Genomic DNA, 15,308 nt, shown 5'->3' with positions numbered 1-15,308 from the left:
CAGTTACCCCATTCAGGACCAGGGAGTCTGGTTGGCCACCGCGAGAGAGGGATGCTGAGCCACTGGACTGATCCAGCAGGGACTTATGTTCTTAGTGTCAACCAGAAGGACAGTAAACAAAGATGCAGTGACAGGTCAAGGTTTGCTTCAGGGACTTCTGGGCTCAAGGAACACATCCATAAAGCACAAATTTGCTCTCAATCACAGCCTTTATTGTTCCTTCTGGTCCAAAAAACTTTAAAACTTGAATGCTCCCTTGGTTGTTCACCATGCAGATAATCAAGGGACAGAGGAGGCATGGGGAAAGGTTTTTTAAAAAAACCCAACAACAACCAAGGGCTGCATTAATTTCTAGGGGGACACATACCAGTGGTAGACAGGGCCAGGGGCAAAAAGAGGTGGACGAATTAATGAAAATTACCACCAATAGGGCCTCTCCAGCACACCATAAGGACCAAGACCGGGAGTAGGCAACCTAAGGCCCGTGGGCTGGATGCAGCCCAATCGCCTTCGCAATCCGGCCTGCAGATGGTACGGGAATTAGCGTGTTCTTACATGAGTAGAATGTGTCCTTTTATTTAAAATGCATCTCTGGGTTATTTGTGGGGCATAGAAATTCGTTCATTTATTAATTTTTTTCAAAAAAATATAGTCCGGCCCACCACATGGTCTGAGGGATGGTGGACCAGCCCATGGCTGAAAAAGGTTGCTGACCCCTGCCCAAGACGGTTAACCCTGGGTGAAGCGCTTGACCACCCTGTAGTTAAAACCTGCTGCCACTTCTACCTTCAGTGGGAAGCGTGAACGGATCGACTCCCCTCTGCTCTTTGATATACTTGGAATGATTTGGAAATGGCTGCCAACATAGACTGAGGTAGCTATAAAGGGTATAAAAGAGTTAATACACTTGCAGAATCCTTTGTTGGTCTCTGATGAACGGTCAAGTACAATTTTGTTACAAACAGCTTGCTGGTTGTTGGGAGGTGAAGTTATTTTGAAAGCGGATTCCTTCTCTCAAGGAGTGGCCCACCCTCCACCCTGGTCCTGCGATGTCTGTGATCTGCATTTAGTTCCCCTCCCCCTCACACACATACCTCTTCCTTCCTTCCTCCAGCCAGTGTGGTGTAGTGGTTATGAGTGGTAGACTCGTAATCTGGGGAACCGGGTTTGCGTCCCCGCTCCTCCACATGCAGCTGCTGGGTGACCTTGGGCTAGTCACACTTCTTTGAAGTCTCTCATCCCCACTCACCTCACAGAGTGTTTGTTGTGAGGGAGGAAGGGAAAGGAGAATGTTAGCCGCTTTGAGACTCCTTCGGGTAGTGATAAAGCGGGATATCAAATCCATACTCCGCTTCTTCTTCTTCTTCTTCTTCTTCTTCTTCTTCTTCTTCTTCTTCTTCTTCTTCTTCACTTGTCTCAGCTATGCTTATTCTTGGCAAACCTCTAGTTTCAGTGGAGTTGGACCCAAGTAGTAGGGCTGGGCAATATAGCAATGTATTGTCCAAAACTGGTTTGAAGTCCATATCGTGATATTGCTATCATAATTTTTTCACCAGGTGATATATTGTGAATCATGATATGTGTGTAGGGCTGGGTGATATATGGTCTGTCCCTTCCAACTGCCAAGGCTATAATAAAAACTAGGTTGTGGGATATTGAACGCCAGGAACTAACAGCAGCAGCAGAGAAAACACCTTCCCCTCTTTATTTTCAGCTCTCTTGGGCACATGAAATTAATCACAATTATCTCGAATTTTTGCTTAACCCCCAAGAAAGAAGGGCATTTTCGCTGGCCAGGTTTAACTCAAATCCATCAAACCTCTTTTGGGGAAGGTTCTCAGGCATGGTGGAAGGAGGAAGAATTTGCCCATGTGAAGACCACCGGGTGGAAACTCTCACACATATGGTTCTTAAATGCAAACTATATGTAGATCTCCACCAGCAGTTCCTTGATCAACTCTGCATTCCCAAATGGAAACCAGAGCTGGATGTTATACATTTTCTATTATTGGGGAATGGTCATCTAGTTTTCTGTCGTTGAAATACATTGCAGACATCTCTTCTTCCTGGAGACCCAGAGATGTGACAATAGACTGCTCTGCCCTCATCTTTTGGTAAATGTTTTGTGCCACTGGGGAGGTGGTAACTCTGTATTGATTTGTTATGTATGTTTGTATGTGATGCCAAAAAAAGGTTTGATGATGATGGTGATATATGGTCCCAAACAAGGTTTGAAGTCCATATCGTGGTATTGGTGTCATACTTTTTGAACTGGCAATATATCACGAATCATGATATGCGTGTATTTGTGTGCTATGCAAAAATCATAATGTGGGAAACTCCTTGAAGCCAGCCCATGCCTTTACACAGCTCCATCCTTATTTCAGACATTGTGATACATCAGTATATCGTGATGTTGAAAACCAGATATTGCCCAGTCCTCACGAAATTAGAAGATGCCTGCTTCTTGGGAGAAAAGCAATGACAAACCTAGGCAGCATCTTAAAAAGCAAAGACATCACCTTGCCAACAAAGGTCCGTATAGTTAAAGCTATGGTTTTCCCAGTAGTAATGTACGGAAGTGAGAGCTGGACCATAAAGAAGGCTGATCGCCAAAGAATGGATGCTTTTGAATTATGGTGCTGGAGGAGACTCTTGAGAGTCCCATGGACTGCAAGAAGATCAATCCTATCCATCCTTAAAGAAATCACTGGAAGGGCAGATCCTGAAGTTGAGGCTCCAGTACTTTGGCCACCTCATGAGAAGAGAAGACTCCCTGGAAAAGACCCTGATGTTGGGAAAGATGGAGGGCACAAGCAGAATGGGATGACAGAGGACGAGATGGTTGGACAGTGTTCTCGAAGCTACTAACATGAGTTTGGCCAAACTGCAAGGGGCAGTGAAGGATAGGCGTGCCTGGCATGCTCTGGTCCATGGGGTCACGAAGAGTCAGACACGACTGAACAACAACGACAACAGAGTAGAGAACAAATCCTTCGGCATGATGCGATGCCTCTCTCTTATCACGGGTTAGACCAGTCCTGCATGTCTGGCGCATGTGTGTACATGCAAGAGAATGTATGAATGTGTTGACCGTGTCAAAGAGAGTAAAAAGTGCTGTGTGTCTGATGTACATGTGACCATAGGGGAAGAACAGATTTTCCATCTGGTTCTTCTTGTGTAGGGGTTCTTTGGGTCTTGTCGCGATTGCACTGGCTTTTGATTCCTTTTAACTTCCTCCAATAGAACTAAATGGGAACCCATTAAGTTTTATGGCAGAAGCCACAGGAAGCCGGTTTCACTAAGCAGCATTCTGTTAGCAAATCAGAGGTGAGGAAGTTTTATCGACCTGGAGGCGATGAACCTGGTTCTCAGCTATCCAGGAGATCCGAGGATAGCATGCACACACACACAGATCCTCTCTTACTGGAAAATGACACATTGTGGACCCCGAGCCTCCGAAGCTCAAAATACAGTTGTTGAGGTGTGATAAGATGACAACTTTGAAAGGAGGAGAGTTAATGATGTGCAGCCTTGTTGAGCAGGTCTTGTCAGGCCTCATTAGATTTAAGAGAGTTATCAGAGACGGTGTAATTATCACAGGCAGTAAAACGGCTGCACTAAAAGATAAAAGGGAGTGTGAGAGAGAAATAATTAACTGCTTAATAGGGCATTAATTCAGAGATGGCTCTGCACTGGAGAGCGCCAGCCAAGATTAGGGGGTTTAAGGGGGCCATGGGATCCATTTCATTTTGCTTGACCTAAAAAGTTATTGGGGTGGGGGGCGGCAGATGCACATCAAAGCAATTCTGGGATGCCGCTGTGCAATCAGCATCTTCAACGGAGGGCATCGTGAGGACAACACACACACACACACAATTGAAATTTGATTGTTCCAGAAGCCAAGTGGTATTTCTTGTGTATGTTTGAGAGGGTTCTGAAAAACCTAAATCAGGATGTTGCTGGATGACAACTCTAATCTCATCTCTGAACAAAATAAAATAAAAAATTCCTTCCAGTAGCACCTTAAGAGACCAACTACGTTTGTTCTTGGTATGAGCTTTCGTGTGCATGCACACTTCTTCAGATACACTGAAAGCTCATACCAAGCACACGAAAGCTCATACCTAGAACAAACTTAGTTGTCTCTAAGGTGCTACTGGAAGGAATTTTTTATTTTATTTTGTTTTGACTGTGGCAGACCAACACGGCTACCTACCTGTAACTCATCTCTGAAGGTATGTTGTTGTTGTTGTTGTTGTTGTTGTTGTTTTCCTTGCAGGTTCTTATAGGAACAGAGGAAGCACAATTGTACCAGGTCCAATCATTAGTTTTGCCCTGGGCTTCTTTCAGAGGAATGGCAGAATGATGGCTTGAGAGCAGTACACGTGAAAAGGATCTAGGAGTCTTGGTAAACCACAAACTTGACATGAGTCAACAGTGTGATGCAGCAGCTAAAAAAGCCAATGCAATTCTGGGCTGCATCAATAGGAGTATAGCGTCTAGATCAAGGGAAGTAATAGTACCACTGTATTCCGCTCTGGTCAGACCTCACCTGGAATACTGTGTCCAGTTCTGGGCACCACAGTTCAAGAAGGATACTGACAAGCTGGAACGTGTCCAGAAGAGGGCAACCAAAATGGTCAAAGGCCTGGAAACGATGCCTTATGAGGAACGGCTTAGGGAGCTGGGTATGTTTAGCCTGGAGAAGAGAAGGTTAAGGGGTGATATGATAGCCATGTTCACATATATAAAAGGATGTCATATAGAGGAGGGAGAAAGGTTGTTTTCTGCTGCTCCAGAGAAGCGGACATGGAGCAATGGATTCAAACTACAAGAAAGAAGATTCCACCTAAACATTAGGAAGAACTTCCTGACAGTAAGAGCTGTTCGGCAGCGGAATTTGCTGCCAAGGAGTGTGGTGGAGTCTCCTTCTTTGGAGGTCTTTAAGCGGAGGCTTGACAGCCACCTGTCAGGAATGCTTTGATGGTGTTTCCTGCTTGGCAGGGGGTTGGACTGGATGGCCCTTGTGGTCTCTTCCAACTCTATGATTCTATGATTCTATGATTCCATTGGTGGTTCCCTTGCAAAGTTTTAAAAAGCCTTTAGTTTTATTTGGCCTTATTCTATGGGCGACTCCAACTGGGATTAGTTTTTCCTTGTTTTGGGGGGACAGGATGGGTGTATACTGCAACATATTACTGATGCAATTAAACCACATTTGTGATTAATTTATACCAGACTCTCCACTCATCGTTCTGCTTTGTTGGGTGTTCTGCAGTGTTTCCTCAATATTTCCTCTGTTGGCCGTTCTGCAATGGTTTCTGCATTATTTCTGTATGGAGAGGCACTCTTGCACTATAGCACAACAAAAGCAGGACTAGAAACCTCCCCCCCCCCATCAGAACATTTGTGGTATAAAAAGTCACAGGATTTTAGCAGGAAATGACAGGACACACACTTATTGTGAAGAAAGCAGTGCGACCGCCTTGAAATGTCTACAGGTGTGAATGGGATTAAAAGCAGTATCGTAGATCACTGCCACATAACATCACGAGCACAAATCATGATGAATGTCCAATAAAAAGGACATCTGGAGAGACCGTATGTGTACTTTGCTATTCTCTGTGGGACCCAGTGTCCTTCTGTCAACCAGTTAAATTAATTTCATTCGCAACTCTGAGGCAGTGGCACTTTGTTTCTGCTTCAGCTTCACCCACCGAGGTGAAATTTCAAACCCAAATTTACAAGTTGGGCACGTGGCAAAGGCCAAGGCCAGAGGAAAAGGGGCATCATCTTAACAGGTCCCCCAAAACCTGCAAACTACAAGGTTTTGTGGACAGGAGAGGTCTTATAACTTCTGGCTTCTACCACCATCACTGTAGCATTTTGACAAATCAGTCCTCAGGGGGGGGGGAGTGTTCTCCTCATACATGTGCTTGCATGCACACACACACACACACACACAATTGCAGCATATTTAACGTTGCTTTATCAATTGTTCTCAGTGTAATTTAGCTGTGCATCTGTTTAGCTGTCCTATTCGTGGCTTTGGGCAGATCCACGCTACACATTTAAAGCATAAAGAGCCAGTGTGGTGTAGTGGTTAAGAGCGGTAGACTCGTAATCTGGTGAACCGGGTTCGCGTCTCCGCTCCTCCACATGCAGCTGCTGGGTGACCTTGGGCTAGTCACACTTCTCTGAAGTCTCTCAGCCCCACTCACCTCACGGAGTGTTTGTCGTGGGGGAAGAAGGGAAAGAAGAATGTTAGCCGCTTTGAGACTCCTTCGGGTAGTGATAAAGCGGGATATCAAATCCAAACTCTTCTTCTTCTTCTTCTTCTTCTTCATATTCAGTACACATTTAAAGCACACAGCTTCCCCCAAAGAATCCCGGGAACTGTAGTTTGTTAAGAGTGCTGAATCTTCTTCTCTGGCGATCACTCGTAGTCAAGTAAGATTGTCTTCCATAAACACGGTTTTAACAATGAGTCCGTAAGTGACTGTGGAGGCCAATTCTGGATCCACATATCCTTCCACAGTGGGGACATTGGTTTCCGGACGGGAGTTGATCACAATGAGGGTTTGCCGAGGGTGCCTTCCTCTTAGCACGTTTCTCCCCTGCGTCCTGAGTTCGAGTGTCTTCAAAGCCCATGACACCTTTGGTAAAGACTGTTGTTCTCCAATTGGAGTGCTTGCAAAGAGTGCTGGATATGGTAGCTCTGTGAGGGAGGGAAACTACAGTTCCCCAGATCCTTTGAGGGAAGTATCGGGCTCCCTTGGTGCCATATCCCTGTGCTTCCAGCCATGGCAGAGCCCAGTAGAGGGAGAAGCCAGCCAACCAGCTGAGTCTCAGGGGCGAGCTGCCTGGAGGTAGAGTCCATAAACAAGTTTGAGTCCAGTCCGAAGGTTGGGGCATCTCAGTTCACATAGTCAGACGATCCAGGGGTCAAGAAAGCCGAGGGTCCACGGTCACGAGAAGCAAGAAGCAGCATGATCTGGCCAGAAACAACGAACATTTCCAGCAACTGACTGAGGCTGGAAACCCTGCTTAAGAAAGCTGGAGCCAGCTGGTTTTCATCTGGAGCAAGAAGGCTGATTAACAGGTGGTCACTTCGACTTCTGCTCCTTCAGGCTGCTGTTCAGCAGGTGAAGCCCATGACACTCGGGAGGTTGTGGACTCTCCTTCCGTGGAGATTTTTAAAGCAGAGGTCGGATGGCCATCTGCCATGGTTGCTTTAGCTGCGATTCCTGCATTGCCGGGGGCTTTGGCTCACCTCCAACTCCATGAATCTACCGGTATGTTTCTAACTCATGTGCTTTAAGAAGAGTTTGGATTTGATATCCCGCTTTATCACTACCCGAAGGAGTCTCAAAGCGGCTAACATTCTCCTTTCCCTTCCTCCCCCACAACAAACACTCTGTAAGGGGAGTGAGGCTGAGAGACTTCAGAGAAGTGTGACTAGCCCAAGGTCACCCAGCAGCTGCATGTGGAGGAGTGGAGACGCGAACCCGGTTCCCCAGATTACGAGTCTACCGCTCTTTAACCACTACACCACACTGGCTCTCTTTAAATGTGTGCTGACTGTTTTCTGAATGTATACTGTGCACCTGCCCTTAGACTGTGGCTGCGTTTCGCTTGCTCTTTGCTCAGGACCAATCAGCACAAGTGCTTTGAAGAAACCAAATAAGTTTCGTGTTAAATAAATTTGTAAAACCATCAAACGTCAAGGGCATCTTCATCCCTCTGCATGCCTCAGCCAAAACCACAATACACTCCTAAGAGCAGAAGGAGAACCTGCTGGATGAGGCCAGTGGAGAAGAGAAGGTTAAGGGGTGATATGATAGCCTTGTTCAAATATATAAAAGGATGTCATATAGAGGAGGGTGAAAGGTTGTTTTCTGCTGCTCCAGAGAAGCGGACACGGGGCAATGGATTCAAACTACAAGAAAGAAGATTCCACCTAAACATTAGGAAGAACTTCCTGACCGTGAGAGCTGTTCGGCAGTGGAATTTGCTGCCAAGGAGTGTGGTGGAGTCTCCTTCTTTGGAGGTCTTTAAGCGGAGGCTTGACAGCCACCTGTCAGGAATGCTTTGATGGTGTTTCCTGCTTGGCAGGGGGTTGGACTGGATGGCCCTGGTGGTCTCTTCCAACTCTATGATTCTATCTGGTCCAGCATCCTGTTCTCAAAGTGGCCAGCCAGATGCCCGTGCGAAACCCACAAACAGGATGAAAATACAACAGCACTCTCCTCTTCCTGTGGTTTCCAGCAACTGGTACTCAGAAGCACTTAATGCCTCTGACTGCAGAATGCATGCAAGATCTGGATTTCTGCACTTATCCACATCTCCGACTCAAAACAGAGCCCTCCGTCAGGGATGTATGCAGACACAGGACTTTCCCGCAGGGCCCCGGCCCACCCAGCCGATGGGCTAGCCCCCCTCCCCTCTTTGCATTCTTAGCTTCACCAACTCCGGTCATCCAGATGGCCGAGTTTTGTAGAACAATGCAAGGCAACCGACTCAGCAGCTGCGTGGCGGAGCCTCGGGAGCAACACATGGCGAGACAAACATCTACGACGGACTTGGTGCATCTGGCAAAAGAGCACCTTGCAGAGTGAGGAATAACCCAGGGGGTGCTGGGTGGGGAGAAATGTTTAGGACGCTCAGATAACAGGCAAAGTTTACGATCCAGGTTTAAGATCAGCTGTGCACATACATGCACTAGCCGTGAGAACAACTGAATATCCTCACTTTTGGCCCCTTAAAACAGCAACAGCTCTTGCTACTTACAAGTCCAAGCCTTAAACAGAAGCTAAGTTTCTAGGCCTCTTGACAGACCTGAATATGTGATACCCCAGAAGATTCCACCATGACCCTCAGCTATTAAAACAGAAGCGCAAGGGAGTAACTTTCATGTCTGGGGAGAAGTTGGGACAGGCCCAAGAGATGTTATTACATGCTAAGATTACCATTTGGAAGGCTAAGGGTAAATAAACCATTTGGAAATTTTTCTTTTTTCTTTTAAGTGACTAATAAAGTCACATAAATTAATAATAACAATGTCAGGGCAAAGCCCATTAGGACAAAATAAGGCACCCTAATATTCAGGACACGTGGGTGGCACTGTGGTCTAAACCACAGAGCCTAGGGCTTGCCAATCAGAAGGTTGGCGGTTCGAATCCCCACTACAGGGTGAGCTCCCGTTGCTTGGTCCCTGCTCCTGCCAACCTAGCAGTTTGAAAGCACGTCAAAGTGCAAGTAGATAAATAGGTACCACTCTGGCATGAAGGTAAACAGTGTTTCCGTGAGCTGCTCTGGTTCGCCAGAAGCAGCTTAGTCATGTACACCGGCTCCCTCGGCCAATAAAGCAAGATGAGCGCTGCAACCCCAGAGTCGTCCGCGTCTGGACCTAACGGTCAGGGGTCCCTTTACCTTTACCTTAATATTCAGTCAGACTAAGATGCAACATCAAAATTCCAGCACATTAGTCCTTCATCTCTCTAACCCCAACTCCACAACAAGGAAGACCAAATAGATCCCGAATACTGTGTCTAGTTCTGGGTGTCACAATTTGAGAAGGATATTGACAAGCTGGAAGGTGTTCAGAGGAAGGCAACCAAGATGGTCAAGGGTCCTGAAAGCAAGACTTAAGAGGGATGGTTGAGGGAACGGAGTATGTTTAGACTGGATAAGAGGAAACTTGAGAGGAGATATGACAGCCATCTTCAGAGCAAGCTTGTTTTCTCCTGCTCTGTAGGGTGGTACCCGAATCAATGGCTTCAGGTTACAAGAAAGGAGATTCCCACTAAACATCAAGAAGAGCTATCTGACAGTAAGTGTCGTTCAACAGTGGAACCATCTCTTGAGAGGTGGTGGACTCTCTTGAAGGTTTTGGATGGCCATCTGCCATGGATGCTTTAGTAGAGATTCCTGAATCGCAGGGGGTTGGACTAAATGACCCCCAGGGTCCCTTCCGACTCTACAATCTATGATTCTAGGTGCAGTTTTTTCAAAATGTATGCACTAAAGAATATAATACACACACACTGCTTTTTGTTTGGGAGTACCATCACCTCTTTTTTTGATACAACGGCAATCATTTTAATTAAGGGCACCTTTTCGATTGATCGCAAGGTTTTAATGATTTCATCTGACTGACGGACTGGATATACCTGTTTCGGAGTCAGAGGTGCAAGACGGCAGGAGGATGGGGCAGCGGGCAGGTGGATTGCAAAGGGTCACTCTGAGGAAGGATAAAGGATGGGGGGAGGGTAAGAGGAGACCACTTCAAGGAAGGTAGATTGAATGGCCTGGTGTCAGAGAGTCTTCAGCTGTGCATTGCAGGGGGTTAGACTAGAGGACCCTTGGGGGTCCCTTCCCAGTCTATGATTCTACTTTTTCCAGCCGTGGAGGCAGAGCATGGCCCTCATGGCTAGCATCCATTGATAGTCTTATCATCCTCTCTAGTCACCCTGCATGTGCACAAGTAAGAAACACACAGCCACATCTCTCTTTGCATCAGAGATGCTTCTTGAGCACATGGGATTTCGATGCATCCGACTTTTGCCTTTTGCTGCATCTTCCCCACCGAAAGTGTCCTTTCGCAAGGATCTGCAGAGCCTTGCTGTTGGAGGTTGGGATTCCGGCAGCACTCGATAACTCAGCTGCTGTCCCAGGACAAACTTAACTTACCTTTGCCGGACAGGTGAGGGGGAAAGCAATAGATAAAGAAGGGAAGGAGAACAGAAAGAAAGAAAACGAGAGAGAAGAAAGAAAGAAAAGAGAGGGAGAGGAACAAACAAATAAAAACTGGAGTTTTTTTGTCAGCAAAAAAGGACAGGTTTTTCATTTCATTTCATCAGAGTATCTATGACACCAATGTCTCCCACCGAATGCAACTGACCCATAGAAAGGACTCTGTGGATTGAAAACAGAGGTGTTGCATGTACCCTTGTTAACTACGGAAATCCTCCAATGATAAAAAAACAAATTTAAAAAGTGGAGAATAGAAGAATCAAGAAACAGAAAGGGGGAGAGATAGTAAAAAGGAGAATGAAGAAAGGGAGAAAGGTGAAAAGACAGAATCATAGAATTGAAGAGTCTGAGCGGACCATGCGAGGCATCTTCAATCCATCCCCGTGCAAGGCAGGATACCTTTCTGCCCAACGAGGGACTCGAACCCACGACACTGAGTCGGGGGGGGGGAGGAAAAGGTAAAACGAGAAAGAGCCAGAGGGAGGTGAACGGAAGGGCTCCACTTACGCATGAGGGTGCTGAAGGCCACCACGGCCAGCAGCGCCTGCACCAGCACCCCGAAGCTGTCCAGCAGCGCCCCGTTGCCGCAGCCGTGCGGGCGGCTCTTCGCCTGGGTGCCGTTGGCTCCTGGCAGCCTTTCGGGCAGCGGCGGCGGCGGCAGCAGCAGCGGGCGGGCGGGCGCGGAAGGGCGCAGCAGAGCCATCCCGGCCGGCGGAGCCTCCCCCGACGAGGCGGTCCGTCCGCCTTCCTCCGCCCCGAACAAAGGCTGGCTCCGCTGCGGGCTCAAGCGGAGAGGGGAGGCGGCTCCTGTAGCTGCTTCCCCCGAGGAAGGGGCCGGGCGGGCGCCAGGGGGCAACGCCTCCGCGGAGGAAAGGAGCCGTCGGTGGGGCGGGGGGGGAGCGAGGGGTCAGCGGAGACCTTAGACGCCGAGGGGTGGGGCACTAAGACCATCTGTGCTGGTGGGGTCCTAAGACCTTCCTCGCTTTACCCGACGGTTTGCGCTCTACCCTCCTCTCCCAGCCTCTATCTCCATCCCCAGAGAAGGTGCGCAAAAAGCATGGCTGGGAACGTGGCCCATCCCATCAATAAAATCATAGTTTGAATCCATTGCTCCGTGTCCGCTTCTCTGGAGCAGCAGAAAACAACCTTTCACCCTCCTCTATATGACATCCTTTTATATATTTGAACATGGCTATCATATCACCCCTTAACCTTCTCTTCTCCAGGCTAAACATACCCAGCTCCCTAAGCCGTTCCTCATAAGGCATTGTTTCCAGGCCTTTGACCATTTTGGTTGCCCTCCTCTGGACACGTTCCAGCTTGTCAGTATCCTTCTTGAACTGTGCTGCCCAGAACTGGGCACAGTATTCCAGGTGAGGTCTGACCAGAGCAGAATATAGTGGTACTATTACCTCCCTTGATCTAGACGCTATACTCCTATTGATGCAGCCCAGAATTGCATTGGCTTCTTTAGCTGCTGCATCACACTGTTGACTCATGTCAAGTTTGTGGTCTACCAAGACTCCTAGATCCTTTTCACATGTACTGCTCTCAAGCCAGGTGTCACCCATCCTGTATTTGTGCCTTTCTTTCTTTCTTTCTTTCTTTCTTTCTTTCTTTCTTTCTTTTTGCCCAAGTGTAGTACTTTACATTTCTCTTTGTTAAAATCAAATGGGAACAATAAATGGGCAGGGAAGAATTATGGGTGTTTTTTTAATTTTTAAAAAGTTGCTATAGGAACGAAGGAAGGAGCTGCCTTATAGTGAGGCGGACGGCTAGTCCATAGGCTAGCCAGGATATTTTTTTGGGGGGAGGCTTTTGTTAGGGTAGGTGCAGAACCTCAGATTTGTATTGATTTGGGGAGGGGCTACGCCCATGCACTAGTCTCTCTGTTTTGTTGATCCCTGGTGTAGAAGACCTCAGACCCAAGGGTAGCTCATTCGGTAGAGAGTTCTGGTTTCTCTGTACAGAAAGGGACAGGAAAATGCACTGGAGACACACTTGCTTCGACACAACATCTGACCTCCCTGCAAACATGGTGGCATAAGTCCTCAATAAACACACTGCCTAGAAGCACTCAGACGATAAAAGCCTCCAGTTAATTTTGTAGCTTCAGAACGTAAGACGAGCCTGCTGGATCAGGCCAGTGGCACATCTGGTCCAGGATCCTGTTCTCACAGCGGCCAACCAAGGGACTCAGCTACATTGGCAAATAAAAAGCGCTTTATATGTCGAAACAAAATTAAAAAATTCCTTCCAGTAGCACCTTAGAGACCAACTAAGTTTGTTATTGGTATGCATGCACGAAAGCTCATACCAATAACAAACTTAGTTGGTCTCTAAGGTGCTACTGGAAGGAATTTTTTTATTTTGTTTCGACTATGGCAGATGAACACGGCTGCCTACCTGTAACTAGAACGCTTTATACCGGTGTGTGTTGTTTATGCATTCTAACGCTGTGACACCAGGTGGCGCTGTGGAGTTCTGTTTTACCAACCCGATTTCTCATACAAAGTTTGCAACGCGTTTCAATGAAACGCTTCTTTGATGTGTCTAGATCTAGCCCAGGTGTCTGAGAATATGACAACCTTAGTGTATGCAAAACCACGTGGGGGGTGTGTGTGCCAAACTGTGTCTTTGACCCGGGTAAAATAAAGCCTAGTTTCGCCCCTGCCCCAGCAGCTGGCATAACTTCTTGTCATAACCTTCTAAAACCATGTTGTGATTTTGAAGTCACAATAATCAAGCAAACCACAATCTTGTCTTGTCCTTGCCTTTTATCTCTTGTTCTGATAAACTATTATTTAAGCCATTAAGGCAAATACCCAATACCCCCCCTCCTCTTCTCTTCTAAGGTGTAAGATGTAAGTCACCATGTATGCTTTCTTCCTCTTTAGCTGTACCATTTTTTCAATTTAGCAGGGGAAAAACCAGGATCCTGGAGAAGGCTTCAGCTACGTTCTTACCAGGGTATATGACAGGAGTCACCAACACAGTGCTCACACATGACAATATACCCTCCAGGAACTCCTAGGACAACCACAAAAGGTCTCGGTAAATATCCCATCCAAAACTCACAGTGCATAAGGGATTGTTTGCTTTTCCTGCTCAGTTCCCGCTTGCACTGACTCTGGCTGATCAGAAGGTCGGCGGTTCGAATCCCCGCGGCGGGGTGAGCTCCCGTTGCTCGGTCCCAGCTCCTGCCCACCTAGCAGTTCGAAAGCACGTCAAAGTGCAAGTAGATAAATAGGTACCGCTCTGGCAGGAAGGTAAACGGCGTTTCCGTGCGCTGCTCTGGTTCACCAGAAGCTGCTTAGTCCTGCTGGCCTCATGAGCCGGAAGTTGTACGCCGGCTCCCTCGGCCAGTAAAGCGAGATGAGCGCTGCAACCCCAGAGTCGTCCGCGACTGGACCTAACAGTCAGGGGTCCCTTTGTTGTTGTTCAGTCGTTCAGTCGTGTCCGACTCTTCGTGACCCCATGGACCAGAGCACGCCAGGCAAGCCTATCCTTCACTGCCTCTCGCAGTTTGGCCAAACTCATGTTAGTAGCTTCGAGAACACTGTCCAACCATCTCATCTTCTGTCGTCCCCTTCTCCTTGTGCCCTCCATCTTTCCCAGCATCAGGGTCTTTTCCAGAGAGTCTTCTCTTCTCATGAGGTGGCCAAAGTACTGGAGCCTCAACTTCAGGATCTGTCCTTCTAGTGAGTACTCAGGGCTGATTTCTTTGAGAATGGATAGGTTTGATCTTCTTGCAGTCCATGGGACTCTCAAGAGTCTCCTCCAGCACCATAATTCAAAACAGGGGTCCCTTTACCTTTACCTAAATACCGTATATGTGACGTTTCACCTATTGGTTGCTTCAGATGTCTTGCAAAAGCACTTTTTTTTTTTTTGCACAAAATTTCCCTGACCTATGAGATTGGACCCTGTTGTTATTCCTGTTTCCACAATACTGGGTTGTTGTTTTGCTTACAGTGGAACCTTGGCTGTCAAATGTACAGTCATACCTTGGGTTACAGACGCTTCAGGTTCCGCGTTTTCGGGTTGCGCACCACGCGGAACCCAGAAGTACTGGAACAGGTTACTTCCATGTTTCGGCGCTTGCACGTGCGCAGAAGCGCTAAATTGCGCTTTGCGCATGCTCAGAAGTGCCGGATCGTGACCCGCGCATGCGCAGACATGGCGCTGTGGGTTGTGAATGTGCCTCCCGCATGGATCACGTTCGCAACCCGAGCGTCCAGTGTAATCCATTCCGGAAGACCGTTCGAAATATTCGACAACCGAGGCGCAATTGCCGGGCAGCGAAATCCATTGAAAAAATGGAGAAATGTGCCTCGGAAGCTGTTCAACTTCCTAGGCGTGTTTAAAAATGGAAGCATTCACTTCTGGGTTGTTGGCATTCAAAAGCCGAAATGTTCCGACAACCAAAGTTCCACTGTATTTTGGTTTGCCACTTAGATTTTTGTTTTAATCGAGCAGTTTAGAAATGCTTTTAAAGAAATAAACAAAAGATAAAAAATCTAAAAAGGAAGAAGCCGGTTAAGGATGTA

General features: G+C 47.3%; 1 protein-coding gene across 1 annotated transcript in view; it reads right to left on the bottom strand.

Moving 5' to 3' along the window:
* The window catches only part of LOC117054094 (store-operated calcium entry regulator STIMATE-like), a 38,023-nt gene extending 26,562 nt beyond the window's left edge, over positions 1–11,461 (bottom strand). Inside the window, exon 1 of the mRNA XM_033162553.1 lies at positions 11,266–11,461. Coding sequence (XP_033018444.1) covers positions 11,266–11,461 — 196 coding nt within the window. The remainder of the gene's footprint in view (positions 1–11,265) is intronic.
* Between the last annotated feature and the right edge of the window lie 3,847 nt (positions 11,462–15,308).

The sequence above is a fragment of the Lacerta agilis genome, chromosome 10, assembly GCF_009819535.1.
Source record: "Lacerta agilis isolate rLacAgi1 chromosome 10, rLacAgi1.pri, whole genome shotgun sequence".
In the NCBI taxonomy this organism is placed as follows: domain Eukaryota; kingdom Metazoa; phylum Chordata; class Lepidosauria; order Squamata; family Lacertidae; genus Lacerta; species Lacerta agilis.
This window is presented reverse-complemented; position numbering and strand designations above follow the sequence as displayed.